Here is a 19,733-nt window from a genome sequence, read left to right as displayed (position 1 = left end):
GAAGAACTGTACAAAAAAGATCTTCACAACCCGGATAATCACGATGGTGTGTTCACTCATCTACAGCCAGACATCCTGGAATGTGAAGTCAAGTGGGCCTTAGAAATCATCACTATGAACAAAGCTGAGTGGAGGTGATGGAATTCCAGTTGAGCTATTTCAAATCCTGAAAGATGATGCTGTGAAAGTGCTGCACTCAATATGCCAACAAATTTGGAAAACTCAGCAGTGGCCACAGGACTGGAAAAGGTCAGTTTTCATTCCAATCCCAAAGAAAGGCAATGCCAAAGAATGCTCAAACTACTGCACAATTGCACTCATCTCACATGCTAGTAAAGTAATGCTGAAAATTCTCCAAGCCAGGCTTCAGCAATACATGAACCGTGAACTTCCAGATGTTCAAGCTGGTTTTAGAAAAGGCAGAGGAACCAGAGAATTGCCAACATCCACTGGATCATGGAAAAAGCAAGAGTTCCAGAAAAACATCTATTTCTGCTTTATTGACTATGCCAAAGCCTTTGACTGTGTGGATCACAATAAACTGTGGAAAATTCTGAAAGAGATGGGAATACCAGACCATCTGACCTGCCTCTTGAGAAATTTGTATGCAGGTCAGGAAGCAACAGTTAGACCTGGACATGGAACAACAGACTGGTTCCAAATAGGAAAAGGAGTACGTCAAGGCTGTATATTGTCACTCTGCTTATTTAACTTCTATGCAGAGTACATCATGAGAAACGCTGGACTGGAAGAAACACAAGCTGGAATCAAGATTGTCGGGAGAAATATCAATAACCTCAGATATGCAGATGACACCACCCTTATGGCAGAAAGTGAAGAGGAACTCAAAAACCTCTTGATGAAAGTGAAAGAGGAGAGTGAAAAAGTTGGCTTAAAGCTAACATTCAGAAAACGAAGATCATGGCATCTGGTCCCATCACTTCATGGGAAATAGATGGGGAAACAGTGGAAACAGTGGCAGACTTTATTTTTGGGGCTCCAAAATCAGATGGTGACTGCAGCCATGAAATTAAAAGATGCTTACTCCTTGGAAGAAAAGTTATGACCAACCTAGATAGCATATTCAAAAGCAGAGACATTACTTTGCCGACTAAGGTCTGTCTAGTCAAGGCTATGGTTTTTCCAGTCGTCATGTATGGATGTGAGAGTTGGACTGTGAAGAAGGCTGAGCGCCTAAGAATTGATGCTTTTGAACTGTGGTGTTGGAGAAGACTCTTGAGAGTTCCTTGGACTGCAAGGAGATCCAACCAGTCCATTCTGGAGGAGATCAGCCCTGGGATTTCTTTGGAAGGAATGACGCTAAATCTGAAACTCCAGTACTTTAGCCACCTCATGCGAAGAGTTGACTCATTGGAAAAGACTTTGATGCTGGGAGGGATTGGGGGCAGGAGGAGAAGGGGACGGCAGAGGATGAGATGGCTGGATGGCATCACTGACTCGATGGACATGAATCTGGGTGAATCCCGGGAGTTGGTGATGGACAGGGAGGCCTGGCGTGCTGCGATTCATGGGGTCGCAAAGAGTCAGATAGGACTGACTGACTGAACTGAACTGAACTGAATGTTTACTTATATTCTCTCTTTCTTAATCAGAATTGCCAGAAATTATTATCTCATTAATCTTTTTTAAAAAATGGAAATAATTGCTGATAAGTGCCTGTGTAATGAAGAGCAATTTGAAATTCAAATAGCCATAATTTGAAGAAAACTGAAAATTAATAACATCCTGAAACTAATATCCAAGATGATTCCCGTCAGTTTTGGGTGTGAGGATGAGCAAAGGTAGAAAGCAATTAACAATATGCTTAATGTCTTGATATTTTTCAAGAAGGGGAAATTACAGATAATTTGTGAAATGGTAAGGAAATATCTGAAAATCTTTGCTAAAAATTTAAAGAGAATTTTTAGTAAAACAAGAATGCTGAAATTTCAGACAACTAGAGATAGCAAAGAAAGAATATTAGATTGCCTGTGAATCAAAAGCCAGAAGGTCATAAAAGAACCAAAAATAAAGCATGATAGATAGCATAAATAGTAGATGACAGATGGAAGTAAACATGTTGAAAATAAAATTAGACTCATTAAATAAACCAAAAGGATAATTTCTTAGCAATTTACCAATCAATGAACAAACTAAAGAGAATGTACCATTTTAGATATATCAGCAAGTAGAATTAGAGAATATTTTAACTAATAAAAGTACATAATTAAAGACATTCTCAAAGATATAGTGAAATCTAATACATTTTTCTTTGACTTTAAAAGAAATAATTAAAGACTGTGTCACCTATAGGGACTTCTGGGTTACAAGCATGAAGTAATTCATAGCTGATAATTTCAGTGAGACAATAGGCTCTAATACACAACGCTTTAAACTGAGACCTGGGTTTGGTCCCTGGGTTAGGAAGATCCCCTGGAGAAGGGAAAGGCTACCCACTTCAGTATTCTGGCCTGGAGAATTCCACAGACAGTCCATGGGGTCACAAAGAGTTGGACACGACTGAGCGACTTTCACTTCACTTCACTTCACTTCACTTCAACTGAGTATCAAGTCCTCCTGGAAGTAGATGATGATTTTCCAAGAGATATAAAAACTGATATGTAGATCATCAAAATCCATGTGTATTCTCTCCTCAAACTGGTCTTGCTAAGTCAAGATCAACTTCTCTTCAAAATTTCCCTTTTCCCACTACACTAAAAAAAGGCATGCCTTTCACTCAGCCAATCCAACCATAGGTCATTGCTCCAAGATTTAAAAGCCTCTGAAGTGGCCAAAAGAACAGTTCAAAACAAATGATAGCAATGAAGCCTCCTGTTATCCAAGGACCCAAACCCCAACCCATCGGTCTAGGAAATGGGAGCTTTTGTCAACTTTTCTTTCTTATGTTGAAAAATCATTTATCAAATTTGTTGTTTTTAATTAGTTATGTACCAGAAATCATAAAATCCTGATAGCAACATGTTAGAAGAATTTAATTTCTCTATCTCACTCTCTGCATGTGTACACACACACAGTTTTTAAAATATAATAACATTAGGATTCTGCGGGGAAAGAAAATTTAAACTAAAATTTCAAGGAGAAAAAGGAACTATGTAAAATTTGTGAAGGTCAAAGAAGAACATATTCATGTATTTTTTAAATGAATGACAGTATCAAAACACTATATTTATGATGGCATTCTATCATGTATACTATCATGTAAGAATTGAATCGCCAGTCTATGTCTGACGCAGGATACAGCATGCTTGGGGCTGGTGCATCGGGATGACCCAGAGAGATGTTATGGGGAGGGAGGTGGGAGGGGGTTTCATGTTTGGGAACACATGTAAGAATTAAAGATTTTAAAATTAAATAAAAAAAATTAATTTAAAAAAAAAATAATAAAAAAAAAATAAAATGGTAAAAAAAAAAGTAAAAGAATAATGTAACTTCAACTTTTAAATGTCATATACAAATATGGCAGAAATTAAACTCTTTGCAGCTATTTAAACATAAGATTAAAAATTAGATATAGTTAGTTTTAGGTCTCTATTAAGGCAATAGGGATGGGCTTCCCAGGTAATGTTAGTGGTAAAGAAGCTACCCGCCAGTGCTAGGAAACGTAAGAGATGCAGGTTCAATCCCTGGGTGGAGAAGATCCCCTGGAGGAGGGCACGGCAACCCACTCCAACATTCCTGTCTGGAGAGAGGCATGGCATTGCTGTCACGGACTGAGGCACATGGTAGGGTTGCAAAGAGTTGGGCACGACTGAAACGACGGAGCACACAGGCAAAGCAATGAGGATACACCCTTTGAAAACTCTTTTAAGGGATACAACTCTAATAAACACAGAGTGCAAGAGCAATGTCATATCGAAGCATGCACTAATGGAATCACACAGAGTTCGAAAAGAATGGACTCTCCATCATGGTTATTCAGTCCTAACAAGGTTAGCTGATAGCAACACATTCTCTCTCAACCCTCTAAAAACGATGTGCTCATATGCTAGACTGTCAGACAATATGTAACACACCATTAAAGGGTGTCTTTTACCTTCATTCTAAGTGCGTCTGTATTAGTTACCACTCAGGTTCCTGATTTTTATTACTTCATTTCTGTTTCCTACATTATGAAAAAGCTAACGCTATTTTGATTCTCAGTGTTTCCAAGTACTAACCTCAAGTGCAATATAGGTGGTGGGGGACAGTTCTCTGGTATTCTTATTAAGAAACCTCAAGTCTCCTGACATCTTCAAAGCTTTCTGGATTGATTTCTACAAATAACTGCTTTATTAAAGATTTTTAATAATTCAAAACAGACATGGGGGAAAAAATCCCCTATTCTAATCACATACTTACTTATAAGTTCTTACATGAAATTCTATCTCCTCTCAGTAGGAAATTATAAAAACAAGTATATGTTCAAATTCATGTAGACTGATCAAAAGCTAAATGTTTCTCTTCTAAATACAATTTGATGGCAAATTGTAGCTTGTACACTAGAAGATGACCATCCACTTTGTCATAGTAACATTAAATTACTGATTTATGTATCAAGATTTATTTTAGAAACAATTATGAACTAAGGGGCTTCCCTGGTGGTTTAGTGGTAAAGAGTCTGCCTGACAATGCAGGAGACATGGGTTCGATCCCTGATCCCAGAAGATTCTACATGCCAAGGAGCAAATAAGCCCCTGAGCCACAACTACGGAGCCTGCGCTCTGGAACCCAGGAGCCACACGACTGAGGCCACATGCTGCAGCTGCTGAAGTCGATGCACTCTAGAGCCTGTGCTCTGCAACAGGAGAAGCCACCACCAAGAGAAGCCCGCATACCACTCCTGGAGAGCAACCCAGCTCGCCGCAGCTAGGGAAAGTCTGCACCACAAAGACCCAGCACAGCCAAAAATACATAAATAAATACTTTTAAAAATAAAACCCAGCATAAAGGAGGATCTTCTTTTAATGCTTTTCTTGATAACTGCTACAGAAATATTGTTCAAGATTTCTACAAACTTTGTTCACTTAATCTAGATTGTTCTCACCTACATTCACCATTTGAGTTGAATGCAAAATGGACTACATGGTACGCAAAAAGCGAGGAAAGATGTAGCAGGAAAGCAAAGTGAAAATGCATTGATGGATATTTGTACAATTTTTTTGCTCCTTAAATGTGACTTAGACACACAATTCAAGGATCATATCTGACCTTTTCTTTCACATTTTCCTTCGTACTTCCAAAGGTAACACTAGGTTTCCTGGATTACCTCTACCAAAAAAATAAAAGTAAGCCAAAAAATTAGTCTCAAGCAGCAATATACTTTAATGGCTGCTTTTAGATAAATTCATTGAGAATGTAATCTAAGAACAATATGTGTGTATATATATATATATATTTTAATGGAAAAACAAATGTTAGAAATGTAGTGAGCAAAGGAAACTTAAATTGTTGACTAAATTCATCTAATGTAGATTCTTCCTCCCTTATTCTATTACCCTATATTTTGAAAGTCAAAAATGTCATATACCACCGATTCTGAATACTGAAAAATCTATATTACAAATAATGAACCCACTGACTACAGAGCAATTGGAATGGCAACAAGGACCAAAACTGAGCAGTACATTGAAGTAGGATCTAAGTAGTTGAAAATAAACTTTGGCTTAAAGCTTTAGGGAAAAAACTGAATTTTTATCAAAACAGAAATAGTTTTAAAAATAAAAGTATATTCTGCATGGGAATAACCAGTTAAGTTTATCAATATTTAAGATACACATAGATGTGTAATTAAGGATATATTTTAAAATTCACGCCACTATTAGCAATCCAAAATAAGCCAGGCAAATTATGTTTATTAGCTTAAATTTCATAGCCCTCTAAATTGTAACATATTCCACATATATTTGCAACTCCAAAATCAATCAGACTCTTCACCGTCATTTGTGGACATGCCTAAAGTCTCAAACATTTTGAGTTTCCCAGTTGAGGTCTCACAGGAGATAAACTACCTTTTTTTAGTTCACCTCAAACTGGAAAGAGGTGTCTGTTTCCCATCTCACTTAGTGCCACGTTTTTCATGCTATAACTCATGCCTGAATGAAGCCTAACACCATTTCCTTCATAAGGCACATCACAGCCTTCTTCATTCAGGACTACTAGACAGCACTGCAGCAAAATGCTTAGGGGCATTTTAAACAGAGAAATCATCAACAAAAAGGTGCAGAAATGCAGGGGAGGGGAAAGCATTAGTAGACTACAAAAAGGGCAACTGCTTGCAAGCATAAGAGTTAAAACAAGAAGGCAGACCATCACTTGGTTTGACCTCAGCTCTAGAAGCAATGGCTCAGTACGTCCTAACTTAAAGTTCACAGTGACTTTACAAATAACAAGAACCAACTGTAATTTCAGTAACAGCAGAATCCCTTATAAGGCTACTGTGTTGCGACATAAATCACAGAGAAAAGGTTAATACGTTTGGCTGACAGAAGCATTGTTATGAATGTTGTTGTTTTTTGTTTAGTCGCTAAGTTCTGTCCGACCCTTTTGCGATCCCATGGACTGTAGCGGGCCAGGCTCCTCTGTCCATGAGATTTCCCAGGTAAGAATACTGGAGTGGGTTGCCATTTCCTTCTCCAGTGTTATGAATAATCAAGAGTTATTGGACTACTTGTTATTAGATAAAAGCTACATTTCTTAAGTAACATAACGTATATGTCTGGTAACAGTATAGAAAAATTTAAACAGACTCTACTTCGTATTTCTTTACCATTCTGAATCAAGGCAGCATGCTGCCAGCATTTTCAACGGAATCATAAATACTAATTTTATACAAGAACAATAGTAAAAAAAGCATACATTCTGTCAAGGAACCATCCCATATAATTAGGTTTTCTTACTTGTAGCCAAGCTGTCGACAGATCACACTGGCATCCTCATCAGTCCACCCATCATCACAAACTGTTCCCCACTGGCCGTTGATAAAAACCTCCACTCGTCCTTCCTTCTTATTTTCTCCATCCATCAGTCTGATTGGAAAACCTTGGTCGCGTGTTAAAAGTAATACTCATTGTTACTTTTATAAGAGCCAAAACAACCAAACTGATGTTAAAGCATCAGAGACTTTATAAAATAGTATTTGCTTTTAAAATGAGCTAAATAGATGGACAGTGAGAGAGAGGACATACTGATTTAGGAAAAAAAAAAACTGTATCCACTTTTGCAGTATCTTTTGAAGCCTTGAGGTCAGAGCGCTTATCTTGCTCAACTTTATATTCCCAGCACTTGAAACAGTGCTTGGCATTATAGAGTACACATAACATCTGTTTTGCACACCTTGATTTTGCACTTCCAGATTCCAGAAGTGTGAGACAATAAATACCTGTTGTTTAAGCCACCCAGTGTGTGATCTGTTACAGTAGTCCAAGCAAACTAATACACTTTCTTTACATTATCTAGTTACTTAAGGGTCTCCAGCTTGCACCTCTAAGATTGATAAGGATTCAAAGAATACCATCCAACATGGTGAAATTATCAGAACCTAAGGAGGTGATGTTGGAGAAGGCAATGGCACCCCACTCCAGTACTCTTGCCTGGAAAATCCCATGGACGGAGGAGCCTGGTAGGCTGCAGTCCATGGGGTCACTAAGAGTCGGACACAACTGAATGGCTTCACTTTCACCTTTCACTTTCATGCACTGGAGATGGAAATGGCAACCCACTCCAGTGTTCTTGCCTGGAGAATCCCAGGGACGGGAGAGCCTGGTGGGCTGCCTTCTATGGGGTCACACAGAGTTGGACACGACTGAAGTGACTTAGCAGCAGCAGCAGCAAGGAGGTGATATAATCAGCTAACAAACCAAGTATCATTCAATCTGTGTTCAACCCCATGTATGTAATAACTAGATGACATTTTTTAACTGAAAGGAAACACACTGGCAAGATAGACACATCCTACTTTGATTCCTTGAACTCTTCTTTGTTGCCCCAGAGTTGCTGGCTCTCTAATCTCTGATCATACCCACTTCATGGAACAGGCATCATAGTGGAATCAATACAGCAAAGTCAAAATAACAACCTTCTCTATGCATTGTTTACATTAGCTAAAAAATTTTTGTAATAGGCATGTTAACAAAACACAATATATTTAAAACTTTACATTTCTTATTATTGTATCTGAAATTTAGGGATTCTTTGCAAGAGGAGCAAGGGAAAAGTGATTCTTAAAGAAAAAATTTAAAGAGATGAAATTCTTCAAGTTTTCAATTTTTACACTTTTTAGATCTTTGGTGCAAAATTAAGAAATCATACACACATGGAATTAGATCTCCACATTCCACCCTAGTTGTTTTATGGGAAGTTTTTCACTTTCCATAAAAATAAAAATGATAAAGTATTTTTAAAGCCTAAGTTGCATACTTTGTAAAAACAATATATACAATATTTCTGAACCTAATTTTAGCCATTCATTTTATTAAATCACTGGATTTTTGATGCTTGAAGGTAAACGGAATGACAGAAACCATTCTATTAATACCACCTCACTAAGTTCTTTTTGTTATAGCAATAATAACATACATGATTTATTTCTAAAATCTTAAAATGCTTGGGAAAACTAAACAGAGTATATAGTATCTTTCATTATATATCACAAACTCTGATTACAACAGAGTTTTCTTTATTTCAATTTTCCTATAAAACTGATTTAATACATTATTTTTAAGAAAATAATATTTTTCCTAAAAGAAAGATAAAATCTTTACACTGTAAAATTCAGAGACAATGAAGTGTGAAAGATATCTCTGTTAAGATTTAATACTCTGAACTTTAGAATTAATGCAGTATTGGTGGAGAGTAGTCTTAGGGCAATCAGGGCAAGTAAGAGATAGGATGAGATAGGATGTGGAAAATGTGATAATTAATTTATTTATTTAAATTTTTTAAAAAGAATGCAGTATTAAAATAAGAAATCTACATATTTACCATTCCACAAATTTCCGCCAACTAACATAGGCATTAACTAACTACATTTGTACTAAATCACCTTTACTGACCTAGAATACTGTTTTTGAGCATTCCATCTACCACACACCTAAAATTAGGAAGTGTCTACTGAACTACTACTAATTTTGAGAAAAGTGTCATTCATAATTAAAGTTAAGGTCAATGAGTTGCCTTCAAACAGTTGAACACTCTAATAGTCTAACAGCTCTTATCATAGCACCAAAGAAGTGAAAAAACTAAATTGTTTTTAAACTGCACCATTCCATGATCTCTTTGCAGTCCTTTTGATAAGTGGGAAAGTAATGATCTCTTTGGATGAATAAATGGTAATCTGATTCTATTGCAATGGAATAATTTGGCTCAGATATAATGTTCTTTGGACAAATGAATAGTTAATATATTACCAAAATTAGGACCAAAGAATTCATAATAATGATCTCATATTTTATTAATAATTATCACCCTCAACTTTTTAAATTTTTAAAAAATATATCTATCAATATAATCTCAGAAAATTAAAGATTTTAAGGAAATTGAGAGGATTAGTTGTCCTAACTGTATGTGTATATTTAACCACACAGGTCTTCAGAGAACTGAGACTGTAGTATTTGGTATGCTTCCCAGGTGGTACTAGTAGTAAAGAACCCACCTGCCAATGCAAGAGAGAAAAGAGACAGGGCGGAGGGTTGAGGGGTGATGACCCAGGTGATCCTGGGTTGGGAAGATCCCCTGGAGGAGACCATGGAACCCCACTCCAGTATTCTTGCTTGGAGAGCCCCATGGACAGAGAAGCCTGGCAGGCTATAGTCCAAAGGGTTGCAAAAAGTCAGACATGACTGAAGTGGCTTAGAACACATGCATAGTATTTATAATACTTCATCACATGGAGTACTGATGGAATATGCCTGAATAGATCACTCCATGATCCAAATACCTGCTATCTGGGGCTAAGAGGTTCCATTTCTAGCAAACAGGTCCTATCTCTCCCAACCACATGTAATTACTTATCACATAATCCTAGCAGGGTCATAAATCCTTTACAGGAAGAAAGTAGCAAGGGAGGAGACCAAACAGAAACAATTTAAAATATGACCTATGAGGGACACGGTAAAATGCGGTATTTCTACCTGGTATCATTAGTGCTAGATTAGTGGAGTACGTCACTATGATCTCACAGGTCAGAGTACAATGGGGAATCAACATACACTTTGACAAATTAAAGTATGTGTGCTTAACTGCATGCTCAGTCGTGTCGCACTCTGTGACCCCATAGACTGCAGTCTGCCAGGCTCCTCTACCTGTGGAATTTTCCAGGCAAGATTACTGGAGTGGGTTGCCATTTCCTTCTCCATTTCCTTCCCAACCCAGGGATCAAGCCCACATCTCCTGCATTAGCAGGCAGATTCTTTACCACTGTGCCACCAGGGAATAGTTAATACTGTGGGATTCAATACATCCCATTATTTTATAATATGAAGATTCCAGCTTCACAGTCTCAAAACAGGAGGATATAAAAGGGGCTGACTCAAGCCTGAGGTGAGACTTAAGGACCACCAGTGGTTATTTCAACATTTATGTACCCAAAAATGCATGTATACATACAAACAGAGCTATGGTAGAGTCCTGGCAAGTCTTCTGAATATCTCCCTCTATACTTTTCATTCATATTTATTCTGGTCTCCTCATCAGATGTTAAGTCTGTCAAGGATATATAGTAGTCGCTCTCCGCTCACAAAAGGACCTTCATCTAAGAATATTTAAGGTCTTCTCTGTACCTCAAATGGTAAAGAATCTGCCTGCAATGCAGGAGACCCAGGTCAGACCCTTGGGTCGGGAAGATCCCCTGGAAAAGGAAATGGCAACCCACTCCAGTATTCTTGCCTGGGACAGAGAAGCCTGACAGGCTACAGTCCATGGGGTCAAACAAGTTGGACACTGAGTGATTAATACTACACACGAATATTTCAGACTGTTAGATGAGCTAAGTACCTTTTATCTGACTATGAGTCTGAAGAAATTTGGAATGAGGGGATAATAAGTGATGCTGATGGGTTTTTAGTAACAGGATATCTTAGAAAGACAGGTGGGCTGTTTACTCCAATGAATCCATCTTGGGGTCCAGTGAGAAAGATCTATGAAAGATCTATGTTAGGACACAGCAACGGCTGGCTGGCAAGCAATGATTGACAAGGCCTCAGGACTAAAGACAAATGAATCATGGAGGGTGGGAAAGAGACCTCCTGTTTTGTTCTGATTTATTTTCAATCCTTTCTCAAATAGTTCATTAGAATTCAAGGTAAATGAGAGGCAGAATAGGTAACAATCAGTTGGGGAATGGACACTGCAGTTTCTTTCTTCTCTCTTTCAGATACATGAGAAACATAGGCTCATGGGTAGGGAAAAATTAGGAGTAAAATTTTGTAACATTGACTCAAAAGACTATTTTTCTCTGAAATAAAATTACTAAAAATTAGAGCATCTGGGAAAATAGACTTTTTGAAAAGCCAGAGACCAGTGGCTAGACGTGCAGTGGCTACTGGAATATGAACAGTCAAGAGCTGCGGCAGGACCTCACCCAGGGAGACTCTGAATCCGTTCCCGCCGGGGTAGCAGGAGATGCCAACATCTTCCCGATGGCTGCAGTCACGCCTTCCCCAGGGTCCCCGCGAACACTGAAGGAAACTGGCTTCCTTTCCTGAGCAACTGACGCCTTCCAGCCATATGGGTCCCACGCTCTCTTCAAAGTGGTTTGCAGAGGCTTGTTTGCCATATCTGTGGCAATAAAACAAACATGCACACAACTGCTGTCTCTTGTTTCAGGGAACCACAAACCATAAAACAAGCAACCTCATTAAGTGTCATGACTTCAGAGGGTAAGTATCTGTTCTTTCTCCTATCCTGAGAACTCAGTTCTAACAGCATTGTTCACTACATCACATATTTTGATGATCCAGGGATGGGGGAGCCTAGTGGGCTGCCGTCTATAGGGTCGCACACAGTCAGACACGACTGAAGCGACTTAGCAGCAGCAGCAACAATGTTTGATTGATTGAATGGGTAACAAGCAGATAATTAATCCTATTCCCCCAACCATTCTTGTGTTTTGTCTACAATTTAACCCACCATCCAGAGAGAATGCAAACAGATAAATGTCAAATTCCTGACCGTGGAAATAACACAGTGCACCAGAAAGTGAGAACTCTTGTATCAGCCTCTGAAAGCCTTCTGAGTGCATTTGATTTCATTAGCTCTCTAACCCCTTTCCTATCCTGTCTTCCAAAATAAACCGTGTGAGGAATTTCCTGGCGGTTCAGTGGCTAGGACTCCACACTTTCACTGCCAAGGGTTGCAGGTTCAATTCCTGGTAGTGGAACTAAGATACTGAAAGCTGCATGACGCAGTCAAAGGAAACAAATAAACAAAAAATAAAAACAAAATGTATGTATTGGTTCAGTGATTTCTCAAGAATCATTCCAATCCATGATGAAACCTGGATTTTAACCCATCAAAATCAGAGTAATAACAGTGCTTTTTATAAGGTTACATAAATCTGATTTTTTAAACTTTCATGAATTATATTTGTGTTTCAACTGACTTCGTCACACTGCCCTACTGAAAAACCCCAAGTGTATTATAATATATATATATATATATACACATTGTAGAAATAGGAAAGATCCACAAAATTAAAAATTAGCAAATAAGTCAATCTCTACCTTCGTTCATTTTCTCCCCAGTTTGGTTCTTTTGTTCTGTAAAATCCAAACAAACCTCCAGAAATCCCTGAGCTAAAAGATATCTGAAGTGTCTTTCAATTGGTCTATATAAATAATTAAACTCTAACTCATAAATTTTATGTTAGTCACTTCCATTTCATTTTAATATTTCTGTACTAAGAACATAAAGAGATCTTTCAGTCTGAAAGATGAATTTTCCTAATTTTTTCCCATGCACTTATTTATTAAATTTATTTAATATGATGAACATTTCAATAAATTAAAACAATGCAACTTTCAATGTCATTCTAAGACTTCTATTTTGCTGACTAATCGATTCTTAGCTACAAAAGTAATTATCCTAAATTCCATACTGCTATCACTTTCAACTTACACCAGGTTTCCACAAAATGCAGCAATCTGATTATATCCGTTCATGTCAATTATGTAAGAGACAGCAAGAGGCCATTTTACTTTGGGATTCACCCAAAGTTCACCCTCTTTTTTATTCCAAAAGAGCATTCTCTTTCAGAAATTCCTCTGTAAACTAAAATGTAAATGTAGCAGGCGCCTATTCTATCTTCTAACGCAATCATTTAGAATTTTAACAAATATTGAGAACACTTTCAGAACCATTAAGTTCTGATACTCTGTATATGCAAGAAAAACTGAATGTATCTGTGAAACACCATAAATAAAAAATAGAGAAAAAAATCAGCATTTATTCAATTGTTTTCACTAATAAGGAAAAATATGAGAACAGTAAACAATAATATTTTTGAATTTTTTTAACTTGCGAAAATGGGATACAGTTCTCAGACTAACAGAGATTTACTCAGATGAAATGGCATTTTAAAGTAATTCTTATTAATTAAATATCAATATTTATTTGGCTAGCATGTCATAGCCCTTGACCTCATAATTATATTAACTGCACTGCTCATGAAAATTCAAAATATTTGTCAATCGCATACATCTATACCTTTGTGATGTCATTATTTACAACAGGAAAATTTAAACTAATTTAAGTAAATTATAATATGAACATCATCAGTTATGTTATCAAAAATTATGACTACAGTAATATAAAGAAAAAAGTGAATAGTAAAATTATATATCTACTACTAGAGCTGTTACAAAGTTATACACAAGTTTTAATAATGGAAAAATTGGGGGTAGTCTTTTATTTTCTGTTTTTTCCAAATCTCTAAAATTTTATATTACTTTTACAACTTTAAAAATATATGTTTAAACACAGCTTGAATGTTTAGCTTGAATGAAAGCACATTTTTAAGTTTTAATAAATATTTGCAATTAATTCTATCTAAAGCTGAAATAATATAATTTTGCTTATTTCTTTTAAACATCAGACAATTACTTCAAGTATGACATAAAAATAGGGAAAATAAGAAAGAATGGGCATTCATAGGCTTCATTCAGATATTAGCTCAAAGGCATCATTTGCAATTACTTCAAGCAACTTAGGTCTTTACTCTGGAATGCATTATATGTGTGACATGAAATATATTGCTCAAAGTGTGATACTCAGTTTTTAGGAGAATGAGGTCAAGGGTGAGTTCAAAAGGTCATCTCATGACAAGAAAGCTGTTTTTCTCAAATAAAAGTGATAATTATCATCACATTATGAGAAAGGAAATAATGTAATACCAAAGAATTTGACATTGAACTTCTCTGCAATTTTAAACACAGTGATGTTATTACTAACAACATCCAATAGCAGCAATGCATCAGAATAAAACTGATCATTCACAGCATATAGTCTTACTTAAATAGACAGAACGGGACTTAAAAATCATCCATGGGAAAAAATAAAAATAAATCATCCATGGCTCCAACCAGTTATTCAAGAAGAGGGGTGGTGGCAGGAAAGGCAAATGAGATAAACAGCAAGATATGGTTATTTATCATCAAAGAGAATGTTATTGTTTTTTAATCGCTGAACTTCCACATATAGATAGGTAGATAAGAGAGGGAGGAAGGTAGGTAGAATAGACAGGTAGATAATGATTGAGAATATAGATTGTTAGTATTAGAGACATTACAAGTCAGGGTAAAAAACAAGACTTTCAAAAATATAGCTTGGCATTTAGCTATCTTGTATCAATAGATCTTACTTAAATCCCAGCTGCCGGCAAACCACATAGGTATTAAGATCAGTCCAGCCGTCATTACAGACAGTTCCCCACTGTCCCCTGTGATACACCTCCAGGCGACCCTCGTGGCCGCCTTCACCACCTGCAAGTCTGATGACGCCATCTGCGACAAGAAGGAGACACGGAGACTGAGCAAATAATGACCAGAAAAGGCAGAGCAACATTTTAATTGCATGAGAAATATCATTCTACCCAGATCTCCCTCTGGGCCTTTTTTTAAACTCCTACTAGAATTGTCCTTGGTAGCTCGGACAGTAAAGAGTCTGCCTCCAATGCTGGAGATCTCGGTTCAATCCCCGAGTCAGGAAGATCCCCTGGAGAAGGAAACAGCACCCCTCTCCAGGACTCTTGCCTGGAGAATCCCATGGACAGAGGAGCCTGGCGGATTACGGTCCATAGGGTTGCAAAGAGTTGTTCACAGCTGAAGCGACTAAGCAGACAAAGAGAACTGTGCTCAGTGATCTGAGGTCATTAACGGGATTGTTTTTGAACAAAGTCATAACACATATCTGTCCTAACAAAATACTTCCCCTTTTATTTGTACTCCTGTGTCTAAGTCGAAAAATATACCCTGATATAATTCCAAAGTAATTATTTAGATTTCTCCAGATTAAATAATACTTGGGAAATTTCTTACAGCTTTAATCTCCTTAAGTAGGAGCAATATTTGTCATTTAAATTTAAAAAGCATAAAAACACAGTAACTTTGAAATAGCTGAAAAATTTAACTGTGAATTAAAAACTACTGAAATATGAAGACAGAATAAGCTATTCTGGTTAAAGAGTGATCAATCATGTCAAAGTATTTATTATTATTCCTTAGGCATTCATAAAGGATTCCCTGGTGGCTCAGATGGTAAAGAATCTACCTGCAATGCAGGAGACCCAGGTTCGATTCCTGGGTCAGGAAGATCCCCTGGAGAACGGAATAAAAACTGGGGTGCATGTTTTGCCTTTGTTGTTTTATCGATAATAGAAATCTAAATTGAATCTTCTGAAATTAAATGAATACTTAATTCCCAGAAAATCCTGTAAAGAGCTTCTAAGCATATACACAATATAATAAATTCATTCCCCCAAAAGCATAAAAGGCCATTTCCATCCAAAATAATCCACTGTCCCTCCTCCCAAATGAAATACATAAATAATCTTGGGGGAAAGTCATCCTTTTCATGAATCTCTGGGATCATTCAAAGTAAATTAAGGTCTCCTAGCAATAGAATCATTATTAATGTAAAATTTCACTGTTTGCAAAGCACTGTTACACCTGTTACCTCATTTGACCACCCCAGCAACACTACAAGACTATCCTCATTTGAAAGACAAGGAAATGGAGGCTCAAGAAGATGAAGTGCTCTGGCTTACAATCTGGTATAAATTTTCTATTTATTTTGTGTATAAATGTGTTATTCTAATAAAGCAACAGTGTATACAGAACTATGTAACTAAAAAAGTAGACCTTCAGCATTTCAGTCTCTCAGAAGTATTTCATTTGACTTTTTTAAAGAAATATTAAAGCCCTAATTTTTTTCTTCAAGCTCTTTTTGTTGTAGAAACAACAGATTTGTGATGACCCAACTTCTCTTGCCCATCCATTTCTCTCTTCTTCCCCCCAAACATTTAAGTACATACACGTGCACTCAGACATGTCCTTCTCGCAACACAAGACATAGCTTGACAAGCATGTTGTGATTTGGAACAGTCTGAACATTCAACACAGCAAAGGTTAACCTGGTTCTTTAATAGCGTGCTTTAATCAAAATCCCATCAAAATAGTTTACCAGCTATAAACACATTCTGAGAGTCAAGACAGGCTAATAAATGAATGGACTAAATATATAATAGCTAACATCCTAAATTTATCATTGCACACTGATTCTGACTATATATTGCAACAAGATCATATGTTCTTAATTACTTTATAGGATTGTGTAGCTTTCAACTGAAAAACTCAGAAATATCTATAAATAAAGAGATAGCATTTTAATATACAGTATATATTCTTATTATGTCTTATTTGGGGGATTTATTTGTAAGTTCATTCAGTAATATTAGCTAAATTGAGGAGGGAAGTTAAGCCCAAATAGGGGCAAAGGCAAGAGTGGCTAGGTTGACAGGGTGAAGTTCCTACCTGTTAGAGGGGTACAGGACACTCCAGCATCTTCTTTATGGTCACAGTTATGCTCTCCCCAGGAACTCTTTGGACACTGCTCAATAGAAAGCTCATTCCCGGTGCAGCGTACCTCATCCAACATTACCAGGCCAGACCCTTCCCCAAAATACGCCTGATTCCACGCTTTGGCAATGCCACTGAACAAACATAAGAACATAAGTCAGATCAAAGGTTAGTCTGACCTGTTTCTTCTTTTGCCTCTGGCAAAGGTAAACTTACGATTAATTTGTAATTTTCCTTATCAATTCACTCCATTGTAGCTATCCTGGTCCATAAAGTACCAAATAAGAATGAAAGAGCTACAGCTAGAATCTGGGGCCCTGATGACTGTGGAACCACTGTACCAACCTTGTCATCTCTGGTCTCTGGAGAGAGAAATAGACTCTTGTCTTTGTTGTTGTTGTGAGTCACCCAGTCATGTCTGACCCTTTGTGACCCCATGGACTGCAGCACACCAGGCCTCCCTGTCCATCACCATCTCCCGAAGTTTGCCCAAGTTCATGTCCATTGCATCAATGATGCCGGCCAGCCATCTCATCCTCTGATGCCCTCTTCTCCTTCTGCCCTCAATCTTTACCACCATCAGGGATTTTTCCAATGAGTCAGCTGTTCACATCAGATGACCAAAATACTGGAGTTTCAGCTTCAGCATCAGTCCTTCCAACAAGTATTCAGGGTTGACTTCCCTTAAGATTGACTGATTTGATCTTGCTGTCCAAGGGACTTTCAGGAGTTTTCTCCAGGACCACAATTTGAAAGCATCAATTCTTTGGCGCTCCGCCTTCTTTACGGTCAAGTTCTCACAACCGGACATGACCACTGGGAAGACCATCTCCTTGACCACATGGACCTTTGTCAGCAGAGTAATGTCTCTGCTTTTCAACACACCGCCTAGGTTTGTCACAGCTTTCCTGCCGAGTAGCAAACATCTACTGATTTCATGGCTGCAGTCACTGTCCACAGTGATTTTGGAGCCCAAGAAGAGGAAACCTGTCACTCTTTCCACTATTTCCCCCTCTATTTGCCATGAAAGAATGGGGCTGCATGCCATGATCTTAGCTTTTTTAATATTTAGTTTTAAGCCGGCTCTTTCACTCTCCTCCTTTGCCTTCATCAAGAGGCTCTTTAGTTCCTCTTTGCTTTCTGCCGTTAAAGTGGTATCATCCACATATCTGAGGTTGTTGATGTTTCTCCTGCCTATTTTGATTCCAGCTTGTAACTCATCCAGCCTGACATTTCTCATGTCTTGTTTAAGCCACGGTTATTTTCAGTTCTCTGTTGCTCATGGGCAAACATCTCTTCACTCAAATTTATTTGACTAAATTTACTTCTCTCACAATTCAAAGTGATATCATATTCTCTAGAACCCCAGATTTCAATGAAGAAGATCATGTTTGCCTGTCAAAATGATAAATGACTTCAGAAATTGCATCTTCAGCCCTTTTCAGCCATTTAATTCTTAGACTAGAGTATTTATACTTTTAGTTTGCTTTCCAAGATACTGCATCTATTCCCCATTATTTAAGTTGCCTTTTTCTCCTTACATTATAACGATCTTGAGAATTTAAAACCAAAACAGGAATGCAATTTTGATATATGTAATTCAAATTTTACTATCCAGAAATAAGGTTTTATCGGAACAAAGCCACACTCATTTCCAAATTATTGTCTGTGGCTGCTTTTGCACTACACAAAAGCTCAATGGAGTAACTGGAAAGTCTAAAGTACTCACTATGTGTCCCTTTACGGAAAATGTTTGTTGACCCTTGCTCTAGAGGAAAGAGACTAATGAAAGCAAATATGGAAACTGATTTAGAGAACACTGAAGGCTGGAGAATGGAAGCAGAGGAGACAGGATGACTAATGCAGGTCATGGGGAAGCCGGAGAGGAAAGCTTTGGAGAAAGGCAGAGTAACCGTCTCCTTGGATCTCTGCCCTGTGACAACTGCTAGAAAAGAAGCAGATCTGTTAAAGACAATTTCAGTGAGTATAATTCCTGAGGCAAGATTAGGTGCTAACATAAAACCAGGGACCAATATGAGAGAAAACAAAATTTGATCCCAAACTCAGAAACAAAAAATAAACTCCAGATGGTTTAAAAATCCAAATAGAAAGAAGGGAAAAAAAGGGAGGAAGGAGGGAAAGAGGAAGACAAGATGACTAAAAAGTTAATACAATGCAATGAAATAATAAGAACATAGTTCTTGTAACCCTGGTAATAAGGGAATTTCCTGAGCAAAATAAAAAACCGAGAAATCAGAAAACAAAGACTAAAAAAAGTTAAACTTATCAATTTGAACTATGTAATAAATAAACCAAACACAGAAATTTGAACTATTGTATAGCAAAATACACCACAATTAGATCAAAAGGCAAAGTAGGTGAAAGATATATTTGTAAAATATAACAGCAATCAAAGAAAAAAAATTCTTAGAAGTAAATAATCATAATTTATTATTATCATAATAAAAGACAAAACGACCAACATCAAAAATAGGGTAATGGAGAGAAACAAGCTATTTACAGAAGAAGAAATACCCATGGCCACTGAGCATATGCTAAGATGCTCAACTTACAATAATGAAATTAAAACAGTAAGAATGCGTTTTTACATGTCCTTAAAATCCTTTGCACTAAAAATCTAGGCTAAAAGATTAAAAACTAAAGGCT

The 19,733-nt window shown here is 37.2% G+C and overlaps 1 protein-coding gene across 1 annotated transcript in view; it reads right to left on the bottom strand.

Annotated features, from left to right (window-relative positions):
* The window catches only part of PRSS12 (serine protease 12), an 86,104-nt gene that overhangs the window by 32,760 nt on the left and 33,611 nt on the right, over window positions 1-19,733 (bottom strand). Inside the window, 4 exon segments of the mRNA XM_068975727.1 lie at window positions 6,897-7,038; window positions 11,576-11,772; window positions 14,852-14,993; window positions 17,022-17,200. Coding sequence (XP_068831828.1) covers window positions 6,897-7,038; window positions 11,576-11,772; window positions 14,852-14,993; window positions 17,022-17,200 — 660 coding nt within the window.

The sequence above is a fragment of the Capricornis sumatraensis genome, chromosome 7 (genome assembly GCF_032405125.1).
Source record: "Capricornis sumatraensis isolate serow.1 chromosome 7, serow.2, whole genome shotgun sequence".
In the NCBI taxonomy this organism is placed as follows: Eukaryota; Metazoa; Chordata; class Mammalia; order Artiodactyla; family Bovidae; genus Capricornis; species Capricornis sumatraensis.
This window is presented reverse-complemented; position numbering and strand designations above follow the sequence as displayed.